General features: G+C 43.6%; 1 protein-coding gene across 5 annotated transcripts in view; it reads right to left on the bottom strand.

The window, feature by feature from the left end:
* Positions 1 to 267: 267 nt before the first annotated feature.
* Positions 268 to 24944, bottom strand: part of PTPRT (protein tyrosine phosphatase receptor type T) — a 720698-nt gene continuing 696021 nt past the window's right edge. For all 5 annotated transcript variants that reach the window (XM_074970228.1, XM_074970229.1, XM_074970231.1 and 2 more), the window contains 6 exons: positions 23045 to 23218; positions 18663 to 18794; positions 14760 to 14885; positions 13218 to 13381; positions 12256 to 12391; positions 268 to 11834 (listed from right to left, as the gene is read on the bottom strand). In XM_074970228.1, the coding sequence (XP_074826329.1) occupies positions 11781 to 11834; positions 12256 to 12391; positions 13218 to 13381; positions 14760 to 14885; positions 18663 to 18794; positions 23045 to 23218 (786 nt within the window). In that variant the 3' untranslated portion in view covers positions 268 to 11780. The remainder of the gene's footprint in view (positions 11835 to 12255; positions 12392 to 13217; positions 13382 to 14759; positions 14886 to 18662; positions 18795 to 23044; positions 23219 to 24944) is intronic.

Below are 24944 nucleotides of genomic sequence, written 5' to 3'. Positions count from 1 at the left end.
ACAAACAGCAGCCGTAAACATCTTAACCAGAATAGGGTGGCTGGTATGTTAACCCTTCTCTTTGCTTCTGTTGTGAGCCTTAACAATCATGTAAAGTCATGTGCCCATCCGCACTACAACAAGCAGGTCTCTCAACATCCTTCCTAGCTTTTCTTCACAATCTTTCTACCACATACTCTGGAGGAACTCCAGGCCTTCCCCCCTCCCACACTCCCCCCAAAAAAGGCACCAAGGCAAGAGTCTCTTAGTAAACCATTCATCTTGGATCACAGATTTATTGTATGGATTTGCAACACAGCCCATATTACAAACATTGTCTGGGAACATTTACAAGAATAAATAAGATGGACTCGCAGTCATAAAAAAAAATTACACTTCACTATAATGTACAGTCAAAAAATATATCTGATATTCATTGACTTGACATTATTTACCTTCCTTCTTTTAAGCCAGAAAGGAAAAAAACACTGAATGCACAGTGCTGAGTTTTTTAGTGTTTTTTTTTTCATTTTTATTGTACCGTGCTTTATCTATCAAACATCCAAACTGTACAAGTGAGCTTTACTGGTAATCATGAGGACTGGGGGAAACCGCAACAGCAAAGAGATTTTAGCTCTCATGCAACACTACTCCCAGCCAGCAAAATAGTTGCATCGGGGGCACTGAAACTGGGTCAAGTGGCAACAACTCTGGTAAAGAACCTTTGAGTGAGGCCCATACATTTCAGTTTCAGCAGGACGGTGAACAGGTCAATGGGGAGGTGGATATAGTTTGCATGAGTTGAACACAGTGAGATTGCAGCTAAATCATTTGGCATAAAGGAGAGCAGCAGTGCTGGAGAAGTAAGAATGGCTGAGAAAGATGAGAGGGTAATGCCAGTTCTGTTTTGCATACACTATAGATATCACTTGATATTGTTCAAAGCTTTTAACGTCACCATTTGCCTTGGGATGATTTTTAGAGTAGCTAAACTCATAAAAGTATGCTGAGTGATGGCAGGGCTCCCATATGCTTAACTCTCCATTCTGCAAACACAGCCCCTTCAGCAACTCCACATGAAAAACATGAGACCTCCAGTCAGAAAACACTGGCTGATGGATATAACCAGCAAATAGTCCTCCATAGTGCTACACATTAGAGGTATATCTGCTATAATATAAACAAATATTTGGTATAGTCTTAGGCCCTGATTCTGATCTCACACTGGTAACTTCCATTAACCACTACGCTGATGGAAATCCAGTGTACATGAGATCAGAATTGGTCCTAGCGAGTACACACTTCTATTTGGACCTCCCCTTCTGTTCCAAAAGCATGATACAGCTGGGGTTGGGTAATGGTTATAAATACCAGATTTATAGAGGCCATGTGGTTCCCATTTTGGTGCATTTGATTCTTTTCTCCATATCAACCATTTGTTCTGTCAGGAAAGCCCCTACAATCACAAACATTTATCATTCATTTTAGTGCAGAATCTTCCTATTCCCTCGCACATTAATAGTTTACATTACAAATGCAGCCATCTGGAATTCCCTGTGCCTAATGGTAAATCCAGGTCTTTCATTCTAGTGCATAGTTTTCTGTTTCCAGAGGATCATTAAGGGTAATGTGAATCAGAGAATCTGCTAGATGCTTTGAGATGGTGCAGAGGAGGGGGTACTGAGAATTGCAAGGCTTTTACAAACTGAAGGTGCTGCCAAAAGTTTCAGCTTGATGTGAAATTGTGGGTTAATCTTTGTAGTTTACACAGTACAATGGAGGTTTTTTACAGAGAGAGGCAAATCTTCTAACTCAGCAAAGAAAGTCTCAAGACTAGGGGCCCTTTGATGTCAGCAAGGGTTTTGTCATTAACTTCAATGGCAGCAACATTTGGCCTTATGGTAAGAACATTATTTTGCTTAACTTGCTTTCTGGCCTCAATGGGTTTTCACATCTGAGAGGTCCAAATTCTGACATATAAGAGCAGCTCCTCTGTTGAAACGTGCTGTGATCTAACATAGACCTACCCCACATTCCTGTTTTAAATCATGGAAAATGTTACATTCTTCTAGTATATATGTATAAACTGGTAAAACCCTGGAACAGCAGGGCAAATTTTGATATGCTAGGTTAATAAATAGAGCATGGTGGTTGTTTCCAGTGGCACCCCCAATAACTGAAGCAGCCCACCATTGATGCTGCTGGCTTATAAACCTGGCCCTGTACCTGGAGAAAGAAGTACCAGGTTCTTTTGGAGATAAAACTTCAAGGAAGAGGTGATACTTTTGTCTTGTTAAATGTATGTCAGGAATTTGTAGAAGACCAACATCTAAATAAATAACACACATGGGAATTAACAGGATCACTGTCACTGATGTATTGAATGCCTAAAGTTTACCTTTTGATGAGCTGAGCACGCAATCTTGGCTAATGAATTGCGGGGGCGAGGGGGAGGAGAAGAGAGGCTGACAGCATTTTATTCTACCACATGCTCCAGGATCTTCTAGGAGACACAATATCCAAAGCCCTCTGGCAGCCATTAGTGGGCTAATGCACAGCCAATAGCCATTCTGAGATTTGCATCTATGCAAAGTACCATTCATCAGATGGCCCATCTGCCGCCTTGTCATTCCCATCCACACACCCTCACACACAGCACATCTGTTCCAAACTAAAGAGACTGAAAGAACCCTTGGAAGTACAGCAGGCCCCCAGCAGGCTTCTGAGATGACCCTGGCAGTGTTTGAACTACTGTCTGTGGATACAGCACAGGGACATATCAATAGTAATTGTACCACAGGAATTTTACCACCGGATAATGCTGACCTCTTTAAATTAATTGCAAGGCAATTAAATTTTCCTGGGAAACAACTCACTTGTCTCCACCCTCCCATACCCGTATCCCATATATGAATACAGTGGTAACATGCATGCCTGGAAGAGCCCTTGATCATGTTCTCAGTTTTACAAACAAGGATACTTCAAATTTCAAAGACCTCAGCTTGAGCACCCCTTCTTTTATTTGTTTTGCGGTGTACTATCTCCCAAACCTTCTCTTCCTTCTGCTATGCCATGACCTCTCCATTTGGGCCCTGGGGTGGGGGTGGGGCTTCAAACATTGGGATTTGGTATTACCTGCATTCTTCTGATTTTAGCATGAACACAGCAGCACATAATGTAAAGGGTTGTGTAGGAGAATAACACAGAGAAAGAACACAGTGAGAGTTTCCAGTTAAACATCTCTTTCCAGTGTTGTCTGTTTCTCCCACCCAATCTCCTGGAATAGAAATAATAATAGGCCACCCCTTCTGTTCCAAAAGCATGAAACATCAATGTTTGGGAAGGGTTCAAAATACCAGATTTATAGGGGCCTGGGTGGTCCCCAAAATTTCTATGTAACATTTTGTGTTTCATTTGGTCATTCTCTTTGAGTATTTGTGTGTGAGGAACAGTGACAGCATTTGCTATTTTCGGTTCAGTTATATCTCTGAAGATATAAATGATCACTTCTAGTTGTCATTAGATATTAGATGTTGGTTTGTAAATCACATCTCCCTGTATCAATACGGGTGTACATTTGTGTGCGTACAAATGTACACACAATACATGGCTCAAAGAACTAAGATACGTTGAGTGCTGATGTTATGGGATATGTAAGAATGGCTTAGAGTACTGGGAACAGCCAGAGACTACAGCTTTTCTATAGATGCGAAAATCTTTTATTTGGCCGAATGGCTCATGCACACAGAACAAGGGGTAAATATTACAAACTTAAATGCTTAAAACTTGATTAGAGTGATACCCAGCAGAGCACTGAAAACTGGCTGGAACAAGGCATGGTGCAAGGAGACACTATGTTCCATATAGTTGTTCTATACAACTCTGTCAAAGCACTTCAGTCATGAACTAAAGCACTTCTTGTTATTCCAGTCCAAAGTTTCTCTTGAGCAGGGACAACTGGTCATGTCAAATTGTGGACAAGAACGAGATCACCAAAATCACCTTTATTTACTACCCAAGACTCAGTTCTGTCATGCTTATTTACATATGTTACTCCTGTAAGTAGTCCTGCAGACTTCAACAGGACTACTCACCTGTGAGCGGTAGCATTGAATGTGAGTGAAGGTGGAGGAGTTGGGCCTTAAGTTAGAATTAGACGCCAAGGGCCATATTTTGGCCTCATTTACACTCCACTGGGCTTGCACTAGTGTACCTGAAGGCAGAATTTGTCCAGGGGTCTCCAAAGTGAGTTCAATGGGACTACTTGTGTCTACTCATTGCGGTGGCAGCCTGATGACACTCGTTATTTGGCTGAATCCCACAAATGACATGGATGTGACAATGCACCCACGAATGGAGAAACTGTTCATGATTTGCCATGCATTTAGCACTGCAGGTCCATATACACTATATAACGTGCGCTGTTCCACACCAAAAGAAATTTGAAAATAATAAATAATTGGCCCATGATCTAATTTTGAAGATATTATGTGAAGGTAAAAAAGAATTATGAGAAGACCTGCTGCTCTAATATACCTGCTTCTTTTTTTTAAGGCCCCCCCCGCCCCAATCCCCATAGAATCATAGAATATCAGGGTTGGAAGGGACCTCAGGAGGTCATCTAGTCCAACCCCCTGCTCAAAGCAGGACCGATCCCCAATTAAATCATCCCAGCCAGGGCTTTGTCAAGCCTGACCTTAAAAACTTCTAAGGAAGGAGATTCCACCACCTCCCTAGGTAACGCATTCCAGTGTTTCACCACCCTCCTAGTGAAAAAGTTTTTCCTAATATCCAACCTAAATCTCCCTCACTGCAACTTGAGACCATTACTCCTTGTTCTGTCATCTGCTACCACTGAGAACAGTCTAGAGCCATCCTCTTTGGAACCCCCTTTCAGGTAGTTGAAAGCAGCTATCAAATCCCCCCTCATTCTTCTCTTCCGCAGACTAAACATCCCCAGTTCCCTCAGCCTCTCCTCATAACTCATGTGTTCCAGTCCCCTAATCATTTTTGTTGCCCTCCGCTGGACTCTTTCCAATTTTTCCACATCCTTCTGGTAGTGTGGGGCCCAAAACTGGACACAGTACTCCAGATGAGGCCTCACCAGTGTCGAATAGAGAGGAACAATCATGTCCCTTGATCTGCTGGCAATGCCCCTACTTATACATCCCAAAATGCCACTGGCCTTCTTGGCAACAAGGGCACACTGTTGACTCATATCCAACTTCTTGTCCACTGTAACCCCTAGGTCCTTTTCTGCAGAACTGCTGCCTAGCCATTCGGTCCCTAGTCTGTAGCGGTGCATTGGATTCTTCCATCCTAAGTGCAGGACTCTGCACTTGTCCTTGAACCTCATCAGATTTCTTTTGGCCCAATCCTCCAATTTGTCTAGGTCCCTCTGTATCCTAGCCCTACCCTCCAGCGTATCTACCTCTCCTCCCAGTTCAGTGTCATCTGCAAACTTGCTGAGGGTGCAATCCACACCATCCTCCAGATCATTTATGAAGATATTGAACAAAACCGGCCCCAGGACTGACCCTTGGGGCACTCCACTTGATACCGGCTGCCAACTAGACATGGAGCAATTGATCACTACCCGTTGAGCTCGACAATCTAGCCAGCTTTCTATCCACCTTATAGTCCATTCATCCAGCCCATACTTCTTTAACTTGCTGGCAAGAATACTGTGGGAGACCATGTCAAAAGCTTTGCTAAAGTCAAGGAACAACACGTTATCTCGTCATAGAAGGCAATTAGATCGAACCGCTCTGGGTTTGTCTATACTAACAGTTAATGCATGGCAAGCTAAGACCTAAAGCTACAGCTTACGAGCGTGTCATGCATTAACTGTCCATGTGGACCCTGCTACCTCACACTAAATGTTCCCTACTGTACTTTCATCTCCTCCTGTTTCAAAGCAGGGTAGATCAAAGTGCACTAGGGAACTTTTAGTGTGTGGTAGCAGGGTCGCCACACACACCTAGCACACAGCATGCTATTACACAGTAGATTCAAACCCCAGCTTGCTGTGCACTAACTGTTCATCTAAATAAACCCTTAGTCTCTTTCATCTACAGCAACTCATCTAGTTATCCCTTGGATTCTTTGCTTCAGTTATCTTCTGAGCAATTTATCCCACATATTAATTAGCCTTTGCATGAGTTCTTCCTGTATCCTTAATTGTTCCTAGTTTCTAGAAGTTTAGATTATCACCAGGGCAGTATTGTGCCATCCATAAGCAGCACGCTATGGACATTGAGGAGCGGTTGTAAACTAGGATAAAGACTCATCATTAGAATTGGTCAGATATTGTCAATACTAAATTTTCCTATTTTTCAAATGAAAAAATGGATTCCTCAAATAAATTCCTCTAGTGTTTTTCAAAGAATCATAGAAATGTAGGACTGGAATGGACCTCAGGAGGCCATCTGGTCCATACCCCTGCATGGAGGCAGGATTAAGTATGCCTACACCATCCTTGACAGGTATGTGTCTAACCGGTTCTTAAAATCTCCAGTGATGGAGATTCCACAGCCTCCCTAGTAATGTGTTCCAGTGCTTAACTGTCCCTAGAGTTAAAAAGATTTTCCTGATCTCTAACCTGAATCTCCCTTGCTGCAAAGCCAATTACTTCTTGTCCTACCCTCAGTGAACATGGAAACCAATCGATCACCATCCCTCTTTTACACATTTGAAGACTTATGAAGCCCCCCCGCAACCTTCTGTTCTCTAAAGTGAACATGCCCAATTCTTTCAACCTTTTAAGTCATGCTTTCTAAATGTCCTATCAGTTTGTTGCTTTACTTTGGACTATCTCCCCTTTCTCCACATTTTTCTTGAATATGGTGCCCAAAACGTGAACAGTACTCCTGCTGGGGCTTCACCAGTGCCACACAGAGCAGAATTACCACCTGTATCTTATATATTACACCAATACATCCCAGAATAGGATTTGCCTTTTTCACAACAGCATCACACTATTGTCACACAGTCCACTACACCCCCCAGATCCTGTTCTGCGCTACTGTTGCCTTGCTAGTTATTCCCCAGTTTTGTATGTGTGCATTTGATTTTTCCTTGCTAATTACAGTACTTTACACTTGTCTTTATTGAATTTTATCTTGCTGATTTCAGCCCAATTCTCCAATTTGTCAAAATAATTTTGAATTCTTATCCTTGTCTCCAAAGTGCTAGTAACCCCTCCAAGGTTGGTGACATCTGCAAATTTTATAAGGATACCCTCCACTCCATCATCCAAGTCATCAGTGAAAGTACTGAATAGTACTGTACCCAGGACAGATCCTTGCAGCACCCCACTAGAGTTTCACAGCGAACCACTGAGGACTACTCCTTGAGAACGGTCTTTCAACCAGTTATGCACCCATCCTATAGTAGTTATATTTAGTCCATGTTTCCCTTGCTTGCTTATGAGAATGTCATTGGGGACTATATCAAAAGCCTTACTAAAGGCAATCCTTTTCAGGATTGATAAAGCCTCTGTGAGCTCAGTTCAAAGCTTCTATTTTTCTCCAAGAAGAATAAACCCAACTCCGATAACCTTAACTCATATTTACATTCTTCTAACCTGGTGGTATCTTTTTTTTGCTGTGTGCTGCACTCTCTAAGGCAGCAATAGCTTCCTATGGTATGGTGACCAGGACTGCATACACTATTTCAAATAGGATTTAATAAGCAACTTTATGCTGTACCTTGGCTGGTACTGTTTCCTCCCCCTGTCCCTCTACACAATTCCCGTCACCTCTTTTATCTATTTAGATTGAGTCATGTGTTGAGTACCAAGTCAATGAACTCCAACCTGTACCTTTGAGGCCTTACACAACTCTACTCCCACCTATGCTCTGTTCTCAAGTCTGACACCTACTTCTCTCCACCCAAGCCTCCTTTGTAGCTGCTACTTTTGTCTATTTATCCACTTTCTTTCATGCTACCCCTACGCCTGGAGCTGCCCCCGCTTCTCACATTCCAGTTTATCTTCCTTTCTGCCACTGACAGATCTCATTGCCCACCTTTCTGCCCCTTTTTGTTTGAACTATTATCCAGTGTGTCCTATTTCTGATTCAGACAGAGACCTTAATTGCTAGTATGTTCTTGTGAATTTCCACGTACAACTATAGCGCACACACACTGAATACTAGGTGACATTTTCAAGATCATAACTTCATTGTAAGCAGTGATGGGGTCTTAAGAAAACTTACGTTACGAAAGGATTAACAAAATAATAATAATAATAAAACCAAACCAACAAACACACAACCAAGGCCCCCGAACAGGAATAATTCAAGGAAGAGAAAGCAATTCTTTTTAAATAGCCTGGCTGAAGATGAGTGAACTGTGTTCAAACACACAGCACTTTTTCTTTGCAAGGGATTTGATTCCCTTTAACTTTCCGGACTGAATGAACCGACACTAAGGCAACGTCTACGCTGCGACTCTTACAATGGTGCGGCTGTGCCGCTGCAGTCATGCCACCATAAGGTGTGCTGTTTTGCAGCTCTTTATTGCCAGGAGAGAGCTCTCCTGGAGACAAAATAAAACCACCCCCAATGAGGGGCAGTACTTCGTCAACAGGAGCACGTCTCCCACTGACGAAGCGCTGGCCACACTGGCGCTTTTCGTCGCTAAAACTTTGGTCGTTCAGAGGGGTGTTTTTTCACGCCCCTGAGCGACAAAAGTTTTAGCGGTGAAGGTGCCAATTTAGACAAAGCCTAACTTAATTTTGGCAATTGGAGAAAAATCCTGGCCTGCTGTGTGGTGCTTCCTTTCCTCCTCCGTGCACGTAGAAGTTAGCAGCACACTTGTTGCACCACATAGTTACAACATGCTACCTGTCATCTAACCACTCATTTTTATACCTGCCTTTTCAGTCCCTGCACAGCAGTTTCTCCACTCTTCTTAGTGTCTTTCAGGATTCTGTGCATGGAGGGTGGCAAAAAGAGAAGTTCTGTTTTCATCAAATGGCACACACGCACGAAACACTCCTCTACAGTTACACAACATCATCTTGGGTTTTTGTTGCAAACAATAGATGGAACCAGCCCAAAAAGGGCACAAGGGAATGGGTGTGGGTGGACACAGGTATTGTACAGCATGCAGGATACATCAGGGACAAAATTGGACTTACTTGCTACCTTATTTCAGGACACTCACTTGTAAAGACAAGCCTAAAATCCAAAGTCTCTTGATAACGTGGGAGATCTAAAGAGTGGCAACTACGTAAGGGTGCCTTCTGAACTAAGATACATGGTAATATATTTTTAAAGAAAACTAATACTGATTCATAGATTCTGAGGCCAGAAAGAGCCCTGGTGATCATCGAGTCTGGACACAGAACTTCCCCCAAAATAATTCTCTTTGAACTACAGCAAATCCAACCATGATTTAAAAATGGCCAGCGATGGAAAACCCACCATACCTTGGGTAAATCGTTCTAATGGTTAATTACCTTCACTCTTAAAAATTTACACTTTATTTCCAGTCTGAATTTGTCTAACATCACCTTCCAGCCATTGGACTGTATTATACCTTTGTCTGCTTGATTGACAAAGGTATAATGCAATCCAGTGACTGAAAGCTGAAGCTAGACATAGTTACACTGCTTTCCACATGTGGAAAATCAATGCGACAGAGGGTCAAACCACAGGCTCTGGGGCTGAAGGATCTGGGTACTGACAAAAGGGTGGGAAAACTATGTGGAAGGATGAGGAGTTACAGTTTTGTTAAACTCTTTTCTTCAGTCAAGCTTTGATGGAAAGTCTAGATTTTAAAAAGCCTGCATTTCCCAGAATCTAGCCAAATGCAGACAGCCACCTTATCTCTGCTGTCTTAAGATAGATAGCTAAATAAATAAAAATCCTGAATACTGAAAGATCTGGTTCATCAAAATCAATTTACACTCTGAGATTAAAATCCAACCTTTTTCTGATTAACCAGTTAACACACTTTTCTTTAGCTACAAAGAGATAAGACTGGGCTTCAGGCTAAGGCAACACATTCCCAGGGCTTGTTTCAAAGAATTAATGGAAATTTTAATGCAGAAATTTTTGCAGAGCAAAGCAAATACCTTTTTGCTTGTGATGTAAAGTTTCCTGCGCTGCTGAAACATTTTTCTTACCTTTTCACAAACCCAGCAAACAACAAACTAGTTTTGTGTTTAATGTGCATAACCTTTCATACAGCCTGAATGGGTTACCATTTAGAAATCTCATGGCCTGGAGAGTTGGATAATCACGCAATTAGGTCTGATTGTACAACAGTTTGGGAACAGACAGCATAGAGAGCTTAGTCAATCCCCAAATTAAAATCATACGGTGGCTATGTCTACAATGCACAGTGAACCCAGGTGCGAGCATCCCCACTACAAAGATCTACCCATGCTAGTGTGTCCTCGCTGCTTCTGCACTCGCCCAGGTGTGCCTGGAGGCATATCCCATGTTATTTGTTTTGAGATGCTCTAAGATTCTTTCCCAGTCAACTGCGGAAGATCTTCCTGTCCTTAGGGAGGAACTGTGGGCAGGGCATTGGAGGGCTATCAGCACGTAAGTGATTTAACCTTCATCCTCACTGCAAAGTGATCAGGTTCTGGATAGAGTTAGAGAGGACCCTGCACTCTAATCCACATCCCCAGCTGGGTCAGCTAGCCTGGATTTAAAGCCTTTCCATAATCAGATCAGAGGTTTTCCTGTGTGGATGGTGGGGAGAGGGGCTGGGCTAAAACTCAGGTAAAAACGCAGAATAACGCTGCATTGGAGACATACGCTTAGACTGTAAACTCGGAGGAAGGGATTATCTTTCTGTTCTGTGTCTGTACCTGGCACAATGAGAGCCTGGTCCATGACTAGGTCTCCTAGGTCCTACAGAAATATAAATAATAATTATCTAGAGTATATCATCATCATCAACATATCTACTCTATGCTCTTCTTTGTAAAGAGACACTTCACCCCAGCAAATGCTTGAAAAATGTGGTAAAAAATCACCGGACTTACAAACCAAATGCAATTGGTTTGGTGGAGGGTTTGTTTGATCAAATGGCTGTGAAACCCTGTTTTTTTTTAAAATGATTTTCTTCACCAGCCGGGACACTAACATAAATCAGAGAGATGGAACCAGTTCACGCACAGTCTTGGACGTCAAGCAGGATCTGGAAGGAAAAGCTTGTGTAGCAGTAGTTGGTGCAGCGAATCCATGAACAGCTTCCCAGTTCCACCACCTAGTCTTATGTCTCGGGAGAACAGGAGGCAGGGGAAGAGAATGTCAACTTCTTGTTGATAGCATTTTCGCTGGCAAAAAATAGGTCAGGTGGATTAATTGTAACCCAAAGTCTCACATGTTCCCTGTGGTTCTCTCATTTTTCCAAATGGCTGATTAATGAAATTCAAAAATTAAAGGGTGGGATTTGAGAACAGAAAAAGGAGCTGTTTAAAAGACAGAACATCCAGTATTTTTTTCCTTTGTATCAAGGAGAGCAAAAATACACATCCAAAGTGGTAGAGAAGAGGTTGGAGCGGATTAGAAAGCAGAGTCTTCCAGCCCGTCTCCTGTTTAGCCAATTTGTATGCTAGGTTATTTAAGAAGCGGTAGATGCTCCGATAGAAAGCAGGCAGCAGCAAACACAGGGATCACCTCGTCCTCCCAATGGCATTGAGGTCAGTACACTCTGTCCCTTGCTTCAATGTGGAGAGTCTGGCCCTCCCCACACCCATTACTGCCTTTTAGTGAGGGAAAAAAAGTGTTCTTCAGCCTTGGGGGTCTGGAATCCAGTAGGCCCCCCTCTCTGCTAGGCTAAAACGAACACAAGTATTCCAGTGCAACCTCGTATACAAATTTATATTGTTCCTGAAAGAGAAAGAAAAAGCCAGTGGTAAAATGGTAGCAATGAGCTCTTAACAGCCTGATTCTGCAAGGTGCCAAGAATCTTTTGTTCCCTTTTCCACTCCACTTGGCACGATCGGGCTCCAAGAGTAGAACGTTTAATAACTTGTAGACCCAATTGCACGTCTCTAGCACTGGCAAGAGCAGAAAAAGGGTGCAAAGTCACTGGAAGAAAAAGACACACCCATACAGTCACGACACTGAATATTCATCATTTCATGCTTGTCCTTACTGCAACTCACACACACCTGAGGGAAATCATTCACTCTAATTGACTGATCTAATTTAATTCATATTGGGCAGTACCCAAAAGTACTTTTTTAAAAAAAAACCTAATTCTTTACTCACTGCACCCTACAGAGGTGTGTAAGGGAGGGACACTTACCAGTGACTCCACCATATTGGATTTGTTATTTCGTAATGTCTTCACTATGTGGAACACGTCAATGATATTTTGCTGCTGAATCATTTCGCACACGCTGCAGATGGCACAGAAGGTGCCACTGCGGCCACCGCCATTCCTAGGCATGGAAGAAAAGAGGCAGTTTATAAAGGGATGCAGGGGACTGGCGCATGGAGGCAAGCACCCTGCAAAGGGCAGTGCTTTCCCAGATGCAAAAGCATGCATCGCTGGAGGTACCACGTGCAGGCCCCCTGCAGGCAGGAAGCTTCAGAGGGTTTTAAGATGAGCAAGACAACAGTCTAGAGATTAGAATATAGGAATGTGACTTGAAAGACACTGTCAAACTTAGTGACCGTGGGCAAGTCACTTCACCTCCCTGTGCCTCAGTTTTCTCATGTATAAAACCATAATAATACAGAAGTCACTTGTAATCTTGTGAGGCTTTATTCATTAAAGTCTCTACATGGGTTTTTTAGACACTCGAATGGAAAGGGTTATACAAGAATTAACTAATAAACATTGCACTGACCATCATGGACCAGTCTTGCCACCTTTATGATGTATGCTCAAAACTATTCAGTATCTAATCAATTAATTGTAACCAATCATTATTTGTATTACAATAGTGCATTGAGACCCCAATCAGGATTGGGGCCCCGAACAGACAAAAGTACAAATCCCTGTTCAAAGGATCAATAGAGGGCTTCAAGTGGAGATCCCAGTGCTACAAGCAGCAGTGGTTTTGTGACCACTCCCTGTTTATGGTGGAAATAGTGGCACATGGGACCACAATTCATCACAGTACTTAACTTCACTTGTGTCTTGATTGCAATTTAACCTAATTTTCCCAGCTCAGGTATGGGCTGGCCATCTGATTTCCACATCTGTAAGTAATTCTTTTTGCCCTGCATCATAGGATAGGAAGTATTCCCAGCCATACTTACAGGCAGTGGACAACAGTGCGTCCATCTCTCCCATCGTACTGCTCCTGCCATTTCTCTAGCCGTCTGACCACCTTCAGGAGCGAGCGTTTGGACGGAGGGGTGTCCCGATATGCTGGCCAGCCAATGTACTGCAAATGCTGTACTATACGATATCCATCCTGGGGCTAAAACAAATCATTATCCACTTCCATGATACAATCAGAAAGGTCATGAGGAAGAGCAGGGGTATGCGAGGGGGTAGTGGTCACAGGTTACATATGCATTGTTTAACATCACCAAAATATATAATTATTCCTACTAATCAGCATATAAGTTAATAACAACAACATGAGTACAACTAAGCTACAGGCCAGAAGGAAGCACATTGCAGCTAGGTGCAAGGCCTTCATCTCTTTCCAAAGAAAGAAAAATATATCCAGAGAATTAGGGTGGTTTCAGGTTTTGAGGAAAAGGAAGATTTTTGTGGAGAGGCTTTAGTTGAGACTACTAAAAGGCCAAGGAGGGAATGAGGCTCTGAAAATAACTGTTTTTATTTGGGAACACAGTCATCTCATGGTGGAAGAATGAATAACATATCTAGTCTCTTTCCCTCCCGCCTGTTTCGGAGGTTGGTGATACCATACGGAGAGGAGACAAAGCAGTCATTCAAAAAAACCAATGGGGGAAAAGAGCTGGTATAACATCCTCATGGTGATTTTACCAGTAGCACAGACCAGCCCACAACTGCCTCTTTAATGGCATAACCAAGTTGTTCCGTAAGCTCAGACTCAGAGGCGGATACATGGGGCACAGGGATCATTTACAAAGGCCAGTTGGCATCTCCATTTCTAACAGCGAGAGGAACAGGAAATATGGGGATAGCACCTAACTGAGTGGGAAATCTGTTCTGAAACAACAAAACAAATACCAAGGTCATCCACTGTAGCAGTGAAATAACCGTGCTTCAGTCCATTGTACAAATAACCCTGGTTTGTGAGCACTGTTGGGGATGTTTTCCCCCACCTGTAGGGTTGGGGCTAATGGACGCTGAGTGAAAAGATTTTACAAAGATGACAGTTCCTTATTAATAGGGGCACAGTGGCAACTGGGAACCCCAAAAGTTTAGCCAAGAGGCACTGCATCTAACTTCAGAGATAGGAGCAACTATACCCTTCAGCATAAATGGCTGGCAGAGGAGTGGAGATAACAATATCCTAGTTTAGCTAACAGAATTAATGATGATTTTACATTGACTGCTAGTTGATTAAGGTAACGTGCAGGTAACATGCCCTTCAGGACATACAGAGAACACTTTCCAGTTAAGGACAGAAATCCAGTTCACATTATTCACCTTGTGATTTTACTGAGAAGTCTTCTACCTCCTGGAAAGGGGTGCAGCTATAATATTCCACCTGTGGCAGCAGCAAGAAAATCCTGCAACGGAATTTCTACCTGGCCTTGGGATTTGGTGGCATCCCTGCCCCTTGTCTCTTTGAGCAAGTATTTGACAGAACATGACCAATGAATGAATAAATGGATCATCCGGAATGTCACTGATCTTACCCTGGCCATGTTGCAGATACGGAATATCCTATTGATAATATCCTCATCAATGTCTGCTGAAACAAACTCCACCTGGATTGGACCATAACAACAGGACGTTTTCTCTGGCCAGTACTGCATGCAGAGCTAGTCAAGGTGCAAGAGAAATAGAAAGCAGATCACGTACAGGCTAGGAAACTATCAATCCTCTCTTCTTCTAACCCCACACCCAGTTCAGGAACTGTACTCTAGACACAGCATTTCAGAAGGTATGGAAGCCCTGGCCTTTAAAGTGGCTGGCAGATAAAGTTTCTACAGGAGTATAGATTTAAAAGGAGTGTTAAGAGAGTAGTGTCTGTGAGTGAATTTAATATGAAGCACAGAGGTTTTGTATTGTGAGTTAATGAGAAAACACTCAATACCAAGAAGATTAATCTTAGTTCATAGAATCATAGAATATCAGAGTTGGAAGGGACCTCAGGAGGTCATCTCGTCCAACCCCCTGCTCAAAGCAGGACCAATCCACAACTAAATCATCCCAGCCAGGGCTTTGTCAAGCCTGACCTTAAAAACCTCAAAAGAAGGAGATTCCACCACCTCAACCCAAGTGGAACTTTTATGTCTCTGTGCAGCCAACTTTTTTATATTCTGAGTTTACTAGCAATTAGGGAGGGGGCAAGCCAGATTGGTTTAAAAACTCACACATCTCACACCTCAAATTAAATCACAGCTGAACCTTTTATGTGTTGTGTTTTTGTTTTCTTTTTAAAGCTAGGATACCTTTAAAAAATCACACACCTTTGTACTTGATGGTTTTGGCTGAATTCAGAAGTCCCAAAATACTGCAAGACAGACTACGATCAGGATATCTGCAACCTGGCTGGAACTAGGTAGTTCCAAAAATCTTGTTAGAAATCTCATTAGAAAGCCTTTATTGTGAAGATATTTAGCTACGGGTTTAAACTAGGAAAGTTTGAAAATCTGTGATAAGTCTTAGAACTTCTGGAGGCTCATCTGAATTGGAACTCAACCTCTTCAGGATCAGTCATCACTACCAGCCACCCTGGCATGAGTGCATGCCTGTTGCATCAGAGTTGAGCTCTCTCTGTATCTTCATGCATAGGGACCTGAAACTGATGGGGCCACCTTTACATGTCTTGCTGTTTTCTGTGAGAGGAAAAAGCAAGCCAGGATTTTGATAAGCCATTCATCATCTGAAGGCTGGCTTTACTCCACCTCCATACTTTCAAATGGGTTCTGAGTTCTTCTCCCAAAGCATTTGTTCTAGTAAGACAGTCAGATCTGGGCTGAACAAATGGTTCAGGGAGCAAAACTCAGGGCTCAACAGAAGATGAAGTGAAAAAGTACTCCCCTACTGCCATGTTACAAACTTGGTTTCCATAAAGCAAGGCCTCAGAAGTCAATACATTCACATTTGTGCACTTTTTCCATTTGTGTTCTCAGACTAGCCATTTACATCCACATTGAGTATGATACCCCATTCATACACACCAATACTGGATCTGTGTGCAACTGCACAAGCAAAGGTAGGCATACAAATGCATGGACAAAACTATGGATGGAATTACAGCTTTCACTTTTTGAAGATCACACCTGTATAGTTTTGCACTATGTCAATATATAAATTATTAATATATAATGATTGACTATTGGACGTCCTCATTTCAACATATAGGAGCTGTGAGAGTTGCCACCCATCTGGGATCCTGCATTATCAACCCAACCAGCGAAGAGCGTTTCTGTCTTGCCAGGATGGCCATAGAATTGTTGAAGCTTCTGCAGAATGGTTCTGGGATGTTGTAATGTCATCATCACACCACATGCTGGTCTTCATAATTACATTTTAAAAGTACTAGTCTCTCTGATAAAATGGTGATGATTGTAGCATAAATGCTTAGATTAGATAACTATGGACAGATAGATAAGTACAATGATTTACAAAGATAGTGTGGTGAGCGCAACATCCTGATACAATTGATTTTTCCTTGCAGAAATTTCACTCTCTTAAGTGATATAAAACTAATTCCTTGTGCTGATGGCTTACAAGATATGTAACTTTAAAACCATCATTGTTTCCTTGGTCTAGCAGTGTTCTTTTGGCACTGGTCCAGGACTTAGTTTGGCAGACACCAGACCTCAGGACAGTGTAATTTTCAGTTTATAATTAATCACCAAATCTCCCCCCCTTTCCCTTAAAGTACTTCAAGGAAAAGCAAAGCATGATATAGCATTGCTGGTGAAAGGTGGTCAGCAAAAATACTGGAGTTCTAATGCTGGAGGATTTCATTTTTTCAGACTCTAAATGTAAAATAACCATGAAAAGAGGTTTCGTATTTCCAGAGAATGTGCAGGACTGTTTCTTTCCAGTTTGTTGGGCAACCAACAAGATTAAAAACTACTATGGATTCATTCCCAGGACATAAAAGCATGTTTGATGAGTCAGATAGAACATAATGAGTCCTGAGGGACCAGGGATCCTAGAAAAATCGTATTTGAGATTTCAGACATTTAGGACTCGGAAAACTGGTCAAACCAACAGCTTGGTCTTTAGAAAGGCTGAACTGGGGGCACTTTAATGTAGAGAGGAGCAGAAGTGAATCAGATCCCACATCATTCATTCTGCCTGGAGAATCCCCCGATGAGCATGTGATTGGTTTTTCCATTAGCACTAATAAAGGCAGCATCATAACTGCTGCCTTCAAGGGGGAAATATTTTGCAAAGAGTGAGGAGCAGATGAAGAATTAAGTTATAAAGTGCAAAGTGCCCGAGGCCACTTCTGCTGTTTAACAAGAACTACAATGGGTGAAGTAGCAATGTCATACAGCAAATTTCCTGCACAATGTGTGATCTCTCATCCCTTTCTGATGCTACCCATCATGAGACTGACTGCAAATGCCAGTGCAGTAGCAAGAGTAACCACTCTTCACCTTGCAAGCTCTAGTACTGAAAATTATTTTCGGCCTGCCAACCAACTAAACAATGTATACAAAAAGGAAAAAAAAAAAAATTGTGCAGTAAGTATCCACTTCCCTCCTCCCTTTTTGCTGACCGTAAATCAGTTTCTCATAATGAGTCATCGTTCAAAAGCTTTGGTGTTTTACTTTGATTAAAGCACCCAAAACATCAGGTGCTTCTCCACAATCTCATGCAAATTATCCAAACTTCCCAACTCTGCAAAACTGGACTGGAGATCTCAAGAAACAAGGATCTGTCATATGATTTCCCAAATGTCCTACTGCCAGTCACCTCGCAACACCACAAGAACAGGCTTGTTGAGAGTGTTTTAGCATTTACAGGTCTGGTCGCGGGTGGAAAGCAATGGGCAAAGATGAAGAACAATGTGTACAAGTATTGAACTAGGCTCTTCTGAACCACAAAGTTTAGCTTGAGTTTTGGCAGGAGTGGCGGAAGCACCTTAAAAGTGTGTGTGTGTGGGGGGGCCCACAGGTGCCCGAACCGTGGCCCCGCCCCCCAGTGCTGTGCTGCCCCCTGAGGCTCCCTTCTCACTGCCCCATCTCCCCGAGCCCCTGCCCCCTCTGCCCCTGAGGCCCTGCTCCCATGTTGCCTCTTCCCCCAAAGACCCTGCCCCCGTTTGCTCCTCTCTACCCCCTCTCCCTGTTGTTCGTCCTTCTGGCTGGTAAAACGTGCCCTCCCACTTTAAAAAGTGTGTGTGGGGTGAGGGGGGCATGGCCTCCCTCTCACCCTCACCCTCCTCTTCTGGCACTCCTGGTTTTGGGTGAAGATTCACTCTGGATTGTACTTACAGTTGTTCACCCATTCCTATGCAGTTTCCCTTTTGCCTCACAACTTTTCTGCCTGTTTTGAATAGCAACTGGGGATACCCGAAGCTCCTTTGATCTGTGAATAAGGCTGCTTGACTGAGCTATTAGAAATCCACCTACCTGTGCCGCATCCATCTCGTTCAGCATCACTATGGAGGAGCAGTTGTAATCAAACACCAGCCTCCAGAAATCTGGTACAGTGTTGGGTAAAGGGTGCTGGGTAACAATAAAGGCAGCAGGTTGCTTGTGGCTCTAACAAAAGAAGAAGATTAGTTAAAAAAATCAATCCACTTTTATTCAGCTGATTATTAAACCTGGGAGGCTAAGGCTATGCAATCTGAGCTATTTAACTAGATTATACAAATCAGACACCCTCTCCTTGTTAACACTGTGCCATGAATGAAGCCCTGATAATGGGATCCTTTTGCTCCCAACAAAGACATTTCATTAGAGAAGTGGCACAAGAACAGGAATTGTGCAAATAAATTATTTATGTTTTGGGAGTCAGCAAGTAACAATAATATTAATTAAAATGAAGAAAGATAACTGCTGGAAGCAGAACGTTTCTTCTTTTTGCGGCAGTAGACTCTAAGGACCAGTCCGGGCACTCTCCCTCATGGATTTTGTTTCCTGGGAGCAGAAAACTAGAGTTGGCACATTCAGATTTGAGAGCATCCACTCAGGGACGGAATGTGGGGACTGTTCTGAGCACTAGGCTCTGGAGCGCTCTTCCTGACTCTGTTCTGGGACTTTTGTGCAAGTCACTTGACCTCAGCATGTGTAAAATGGTTAGAATGATACTTCCCTCCCTCTGAAGAGTGTTGAGAGGCTTAATGGATGTTCGTTAAGTACTTTGAGATCACAGGATGAAAGGCGATTACAAATGCAAACTACTATTCCTCTTTGGGCGCAGCAGACAGTGCTTAGGTGAATCCATAAACTATAGGATTTTGCCTACTGCCTCTCAGGGAGATGGAGAGATGGTCTCCCCTTGGAGTAGGCAGCGTCTTCACTAAGTGCTATAGTGGCACAGCTGCGGTGTAAGTGTAGACAAGCCCTCAGTCTCTTGTGGGGGCTGGATGAGCCATAGTTCCACCAAGTGTGGGGGTGGGGGGGAGGGCAGGGGAGGAGGTAGAGAGAAGAGTAAAAGAAGAGAGAGCTTTCCTGAAGTTACAGACATGGAATGGATCCTCTTCTTTCTCAGTGTCTACATTTCATGACCCAGGAACATGGGCCGGGGCAAGCCTATGCCTTGTTGATTTGGGTAGGGGTTGTAAAGCCAGTTTGCAGCTTATGGTATTGGAGAGACCAGACCACCAGAGGCGAGAGCAGTCAAAAAAGCAGGGGATAGAGTGTGGGAATTTATTTGTATGCTAACTAAGTCTAAAAATGATGCAACAGTTTCACATTCTGCTATCCTAAATAGCACAGATCCCTTCCATTCTCTCTTTTGTGGAGGCTGCTGCTAGAACTGCATGCTGGACACAAAACAGCTTCTGCTTAGTGAAGAAGCAAGCCCCTCATTCTCTCACTCTCTGCTATTAGATAATGGAGATGTGCTTTCGATGACAGTGTCTCCAATTCACTTGGACAAAACTGGATATTGTGTCTGATCCCATTTCTAGGCTTGTTTTGTGCCAGAGCAAGCCCATAGATTGTACCACCGGTTGTACAATCCATTCAATTTAACAGCTGTTAGAAGACAGGTCCATTTGATGGAGGTTTGAAGATGGGAAACTGTGGTGCTGGTGGGGCAAATTAATAAATTGCACCCCCCCACCCATCCTGGGTAGAGATGGGGAGTCAGTGTTAGCCCCATTTCACAGTTGAGGAAGCCAAAGCACAGAGACATTAAGTAGTTATTCAGGAAGCCTGGGGCAGAGCAGGGAGTAGGACGAAGGTCTATTGATTCCAAGTCCTCTGCCTGAACCACAAGACTGTGACAACTTCTTAGAGGTCTGAGTTTGAGACTTGGGCATGGTCCCTTGCTTCTGTACTAGGCCAGATTTGGGCCCATTCTCTAACACAGTGGCATGTCTGATAGATCCTTATTTTCAAAGAAGTTGGAGGTTCGTGCCTCCAGAACTCAATCAGCAATCCATTCCAAGGATAACGTCACCCCTTCTACCAAGATAAACATTCAACATTACCCCAGCGATTGGATTTTTTTTCTCCCCCAATTGGAGGAAAGTTGCTGCCACCTTGTGATAATACACAGAGCATGCTGAAACTCAGATGAGAGGGAAAATAATAATGGAGGCACTTGCAACAGATACCCATGGGAAATGACTGATGGGAGAAGTAAAAATGAGCAGCACTGAGATCATGTGACCTCTCTTAGAGCAAGGCAGGCAGCCTGCCAGGCTTCACAACACATGGAAAGAACTAGTGACTCATATAAAGGCAAGATGGGATGGACTGGCTATTCTAGGTGCGACATTGGCAAACCAGGAGCCAGCTTCTGCCAAGGCTTTAGGCCTCAGCTGAGCACTGACAAATTCATTGCTGGAAACCAGTCTGTTTCCCCTGTGTGTTGGTATGGTTAAGATGGGGATTGGATTTATAATAATGTGTTTAGACTTTATGAAATGCTTGTAAATTGCTGCATGTGTTAATCTCACCTATAATATCTTTATCACATGCTATAAGGTAATATTTAAGTTTTTTGCCTTACAACTATCAAAAAAATGTTTGCCCTGAAACTGTCAACTTTCAGAAGGGATCATCTCCTGCTCATTAAGAAGGCTATCAACTAAATGGGCCATTGTGAGACATCACAAAGACTGTTAATTGCCCCTTGACATCGATGAAGAGGTTACATGCAAAAAGGCTCATCCCATCAGCCTGAATTCTAGAAGAAGGAAATAAAGGCTGGAGAACAAGAACATTTTTCATTTCTTTTTTGCTGTTTGGATTCTGACAGAACCACTCCAGACAGTGACACTAGGATCCATGATGTGTTTAAGACTGCATACAATAGTCTAGTGGAGAAAGGAAGGAATTCCACCCCAAGGGTCCATCTCCCCCAGGAAAAACGTTAGTGATAAGGGATTCTGGATGTTTCAGGCTGCGTTTATCCCAAGAGCACTGACTTGCTCTCTCTGTAAAGTGGTAAATAAAGAAAGGGAAAAAACATCAGCTGAATGGATTGATTTCAATGGCAGATGAAACACTTTGTTTACATGAAACAGTGCATTGGCACAAAAGGTGGCACAGAAATGCAAGATGTTGTTATGTTTTAGGTGTTGGCATGGGGGGTCCTTGACATCAGACAACTGCGAAACCAGAGAAAAACCCATTGTGGTTCTGCAGATTTGCCAAATTCTCAACTTAACCCCTTAAAAGACAGGAACATCACTATCCAAAACAAAAACAACCCCCCAAACCAACTCCCTATGTTGGTTGGAAGAAATGGTAAGTCCTCACCTTGTGTCAGATATACAAATACTCCGATAGCAATGTCCTTTCCAGGCACCCCTGCCCAAAGGTCTCTGGGTAACTTAGCAAATGGAAACCATCACTATTATTTACAATAAAGAAGTGACCTGCCCAACTAGATTCTACCGGGCAAAGAAAGTGAGGGGGAGAGGGAAAACAGCCCCAGACACAGGTTTACAACAACCTCACGCAGGCCCTTAGGCTCTGACACATGGGGCACATCTGATTCCTCTGCCAACACTCTTCCCTCTATAAGCTCAGATCAAAGGGTTGTTGGGTTCCCAGTGTATTGCAACTTTTTTTTTTTAAATACTGTTGCCTATGCAGCTTCTCCACCCGCCTGCCTACCCCTTCGTGAGAGCACCCCAGGCTTTTCTCCCCTGAGCCCATCGGTCAAGAAAGATCTCTGCCAATAAAGGAAACGTGAAGGCATCAAAAATTTCCTCAGAACACCACTGATGCATTCCTGCACATGTATGAACGTGCAGAGGCGCTGGCTTCCTCCGGGCCCCGGGGGTGCTCAATCCCCTGCTCCGCCCCAGGCCCCGACCCCACCCAATGCCTTCCCTCAAGCCTCCACCCCCTCCCTGCCTCTTCCCCCCATCCCATCCCACTCCTTCTCCCAAGCCCCCACCCTTGCCCAGCCTTTTACTGCCCCACCTCTTCCCACCCAGTTCGGCCCCCTTCCCCAAGCGCGTCCCATCCCCTCTTCAGTGCCTTCCTCCCAGCACCTCCTGCATGCCGGGAGGCACTGGAGTGGGCGGGAGGCACTGGGAGGGTGGGGGAGGAATTGATCGGTAAGGCCGGCAGCATACAGGAGGCACTGGGTGGGAGGGGAGGAGCAGGCTGCCGGTGGGTGCTCAGCACCCAATAATTTTTTTTCCATGGGACAATCAGCATGGTGCTGCTCTAGTTGCAAGATATCAGCAAAAGGAACCCCGAAAAACAAGCATAGCTTGTGTATGACCGATTTCTCACAAGCATGGAAACGAACTGATGCCTAACAAACCTGACACAAATTGAGACTGGTGCCATTGCTAACAGTGCCTGTAGGTTGTGCTTACATCCATGAGTGCAGCGTTGATGTAGTTGCTTGATTCGCCATCCACAGAGATAAGGAAAGGGAGGCACCGGTCCAAGGGCAGCACATCCATGCAGCGATTTTTGTCATGGTTTCTTGGCAAGAGGCCAATGCTGCAGTCTTCTGGCCGAACACGCGGCGTCACAATGTTGAGGGTCTGTAATTGGAGGACAGAGAGGTACAGGCAAAGCCTCTTAGAGTTCCAAAAGGGACGCCCTTAAACATCGAGTAAAGATACTCAACATGCTCTGTAGCCTTTACTTTCAATTTTGAAAAGACTCACAAAGCTGAGATTCGGATGTGAAGCTTTCCCAAGTATGGAGCTGTTTGGATGCAGGACTTTAGATTCACCCTTGGGTGAATACCATCTGGTCCTGGTGACTTATTACTTTTTAATTGATCAATTTGTTCTAAAATCTCCTCCACAGACACATCAATTTGGGGCAGTACTTCAGATTCCCCGCTCCCCCGTCCCCCTGGCAAAAAAAGACTAGTTCTGACATGGGTATCTCCCCAACATCCCCTGCAGTGAGGACTGATACAAAGAATTCTCTGCAATGGCTTTGTCTTCCTTGAGTGTCCTTTTAACGCCTTTGTCATCTAGTGGCTCCACTGTGTGTTTGGCAGGTTTCCTGCTTCTGATGTTCATCTTCACAATTAACCATCCAATTCTAAGACACCAGATCAGGTTTAATGGCACTTTTCTGTTCTCTCATTTAGATTACAGTTGCTGTCACGGTTACAGGGCTGGACACACTTCTGACCCACTGCCTGAGTGTACCCCCACTGGTGTCAGGCCTTGTGCCTTTACCATCCCTGGGGCTGGAACCGTGATTCTCACACCTATCTGTCATCCTGGACTATGGTATTCTGTTAGTGCTTACCCAACAGGTCCAGCTAGGTTCAGAACCTGCAAGTCTTCCCTGCAGGTCCAAATGGGTTTGGAACCGTGGTTCTTTGCCTGGGCAGTCAATGACCAGTGGTGAATATAGTGAGTAGACAGCCTTCTTAAATCAGAATATTGTTTTATCTTAACAGTAGCAATAAAGTGTAACATAAGTGAACAAGGATTATAAAGCAACAAAAAGTCTACATGCATGTTGATATTAGCTAGGGTCTGGCCATCCTCTGGTACAGACCCGAAGCAGGTCTCTCTTTCCTAGGCACCCCTAATGTCTGGGTCTGGGGGTCAGTCTTTTCCTCTTAGCTGTCTCTCACCCTGCTGGAGGGAGTATCTCCTTTTAAACCTAGACAAGGTCTTTATTCTCCGGTGTTCACAACCTTCCCCTCTGCTGTCAAACTAGTCCCGTGAGCTCAGTAGGGGGTTGAAGGGAGAACACCAAAGTGGATGCCTCTTGCACTATTTTCTTAAGTGTTGGTAGGTGGATGGCTATGTGAAGCTATAGTTCTTTTTCCTGCTTGCATGCAGACAACCTTTTCTTGAATTAGCCTGATTCACACAGTTAAACTCCCTTCTGACTATCAAACAAACTTCCAGAAGACATAGAATTGATAAATTATTGCAGAGGAGCTGCACGAATGCCACAGTGGGACATTACTGCAGCAAACTTAGGATCTAGACCATGAACTTCAAACCATCTGAAAATGCAGAGATGTCTGAATCTGTGATTCCATCAGTACCTTAGATAAAACATTACTGTTTGTCCCTAAATTCAAAAGTTCACTCAGGCCTGTCCACGATGGAGTTCCATTTCTAGACGGTCTGGCAGAAAGAACAATGTATCTCAAATCCCTTATGAAAACACACCTCTGCCAGGATGCCCATGGTAAGCTGAGTAATGAAAATGCCAACGCAGGAGCCCGCTTAGCAATTCATCAGTATCTTTTCCACTTGTCCAATAAACAAATATACATGTTTAAGC

This window comes from Natator depressus, chromosome 13 (genome assembly GCF_965152275.1).
Source record: "Natator depressus isolate rNatDep1 chromosome 13, rNatDep2.hap1, whole genome shotgun sequence".
Taxonomy (NCBI): domain Eukaryota; kingdom Metazoa; phylum Chordata; order Testudines; family Cheloniidae; genus Natator; species Natator depressus.
This window is presented reverse-complemented; position numbering and strand designations above follow the sequence as displayed.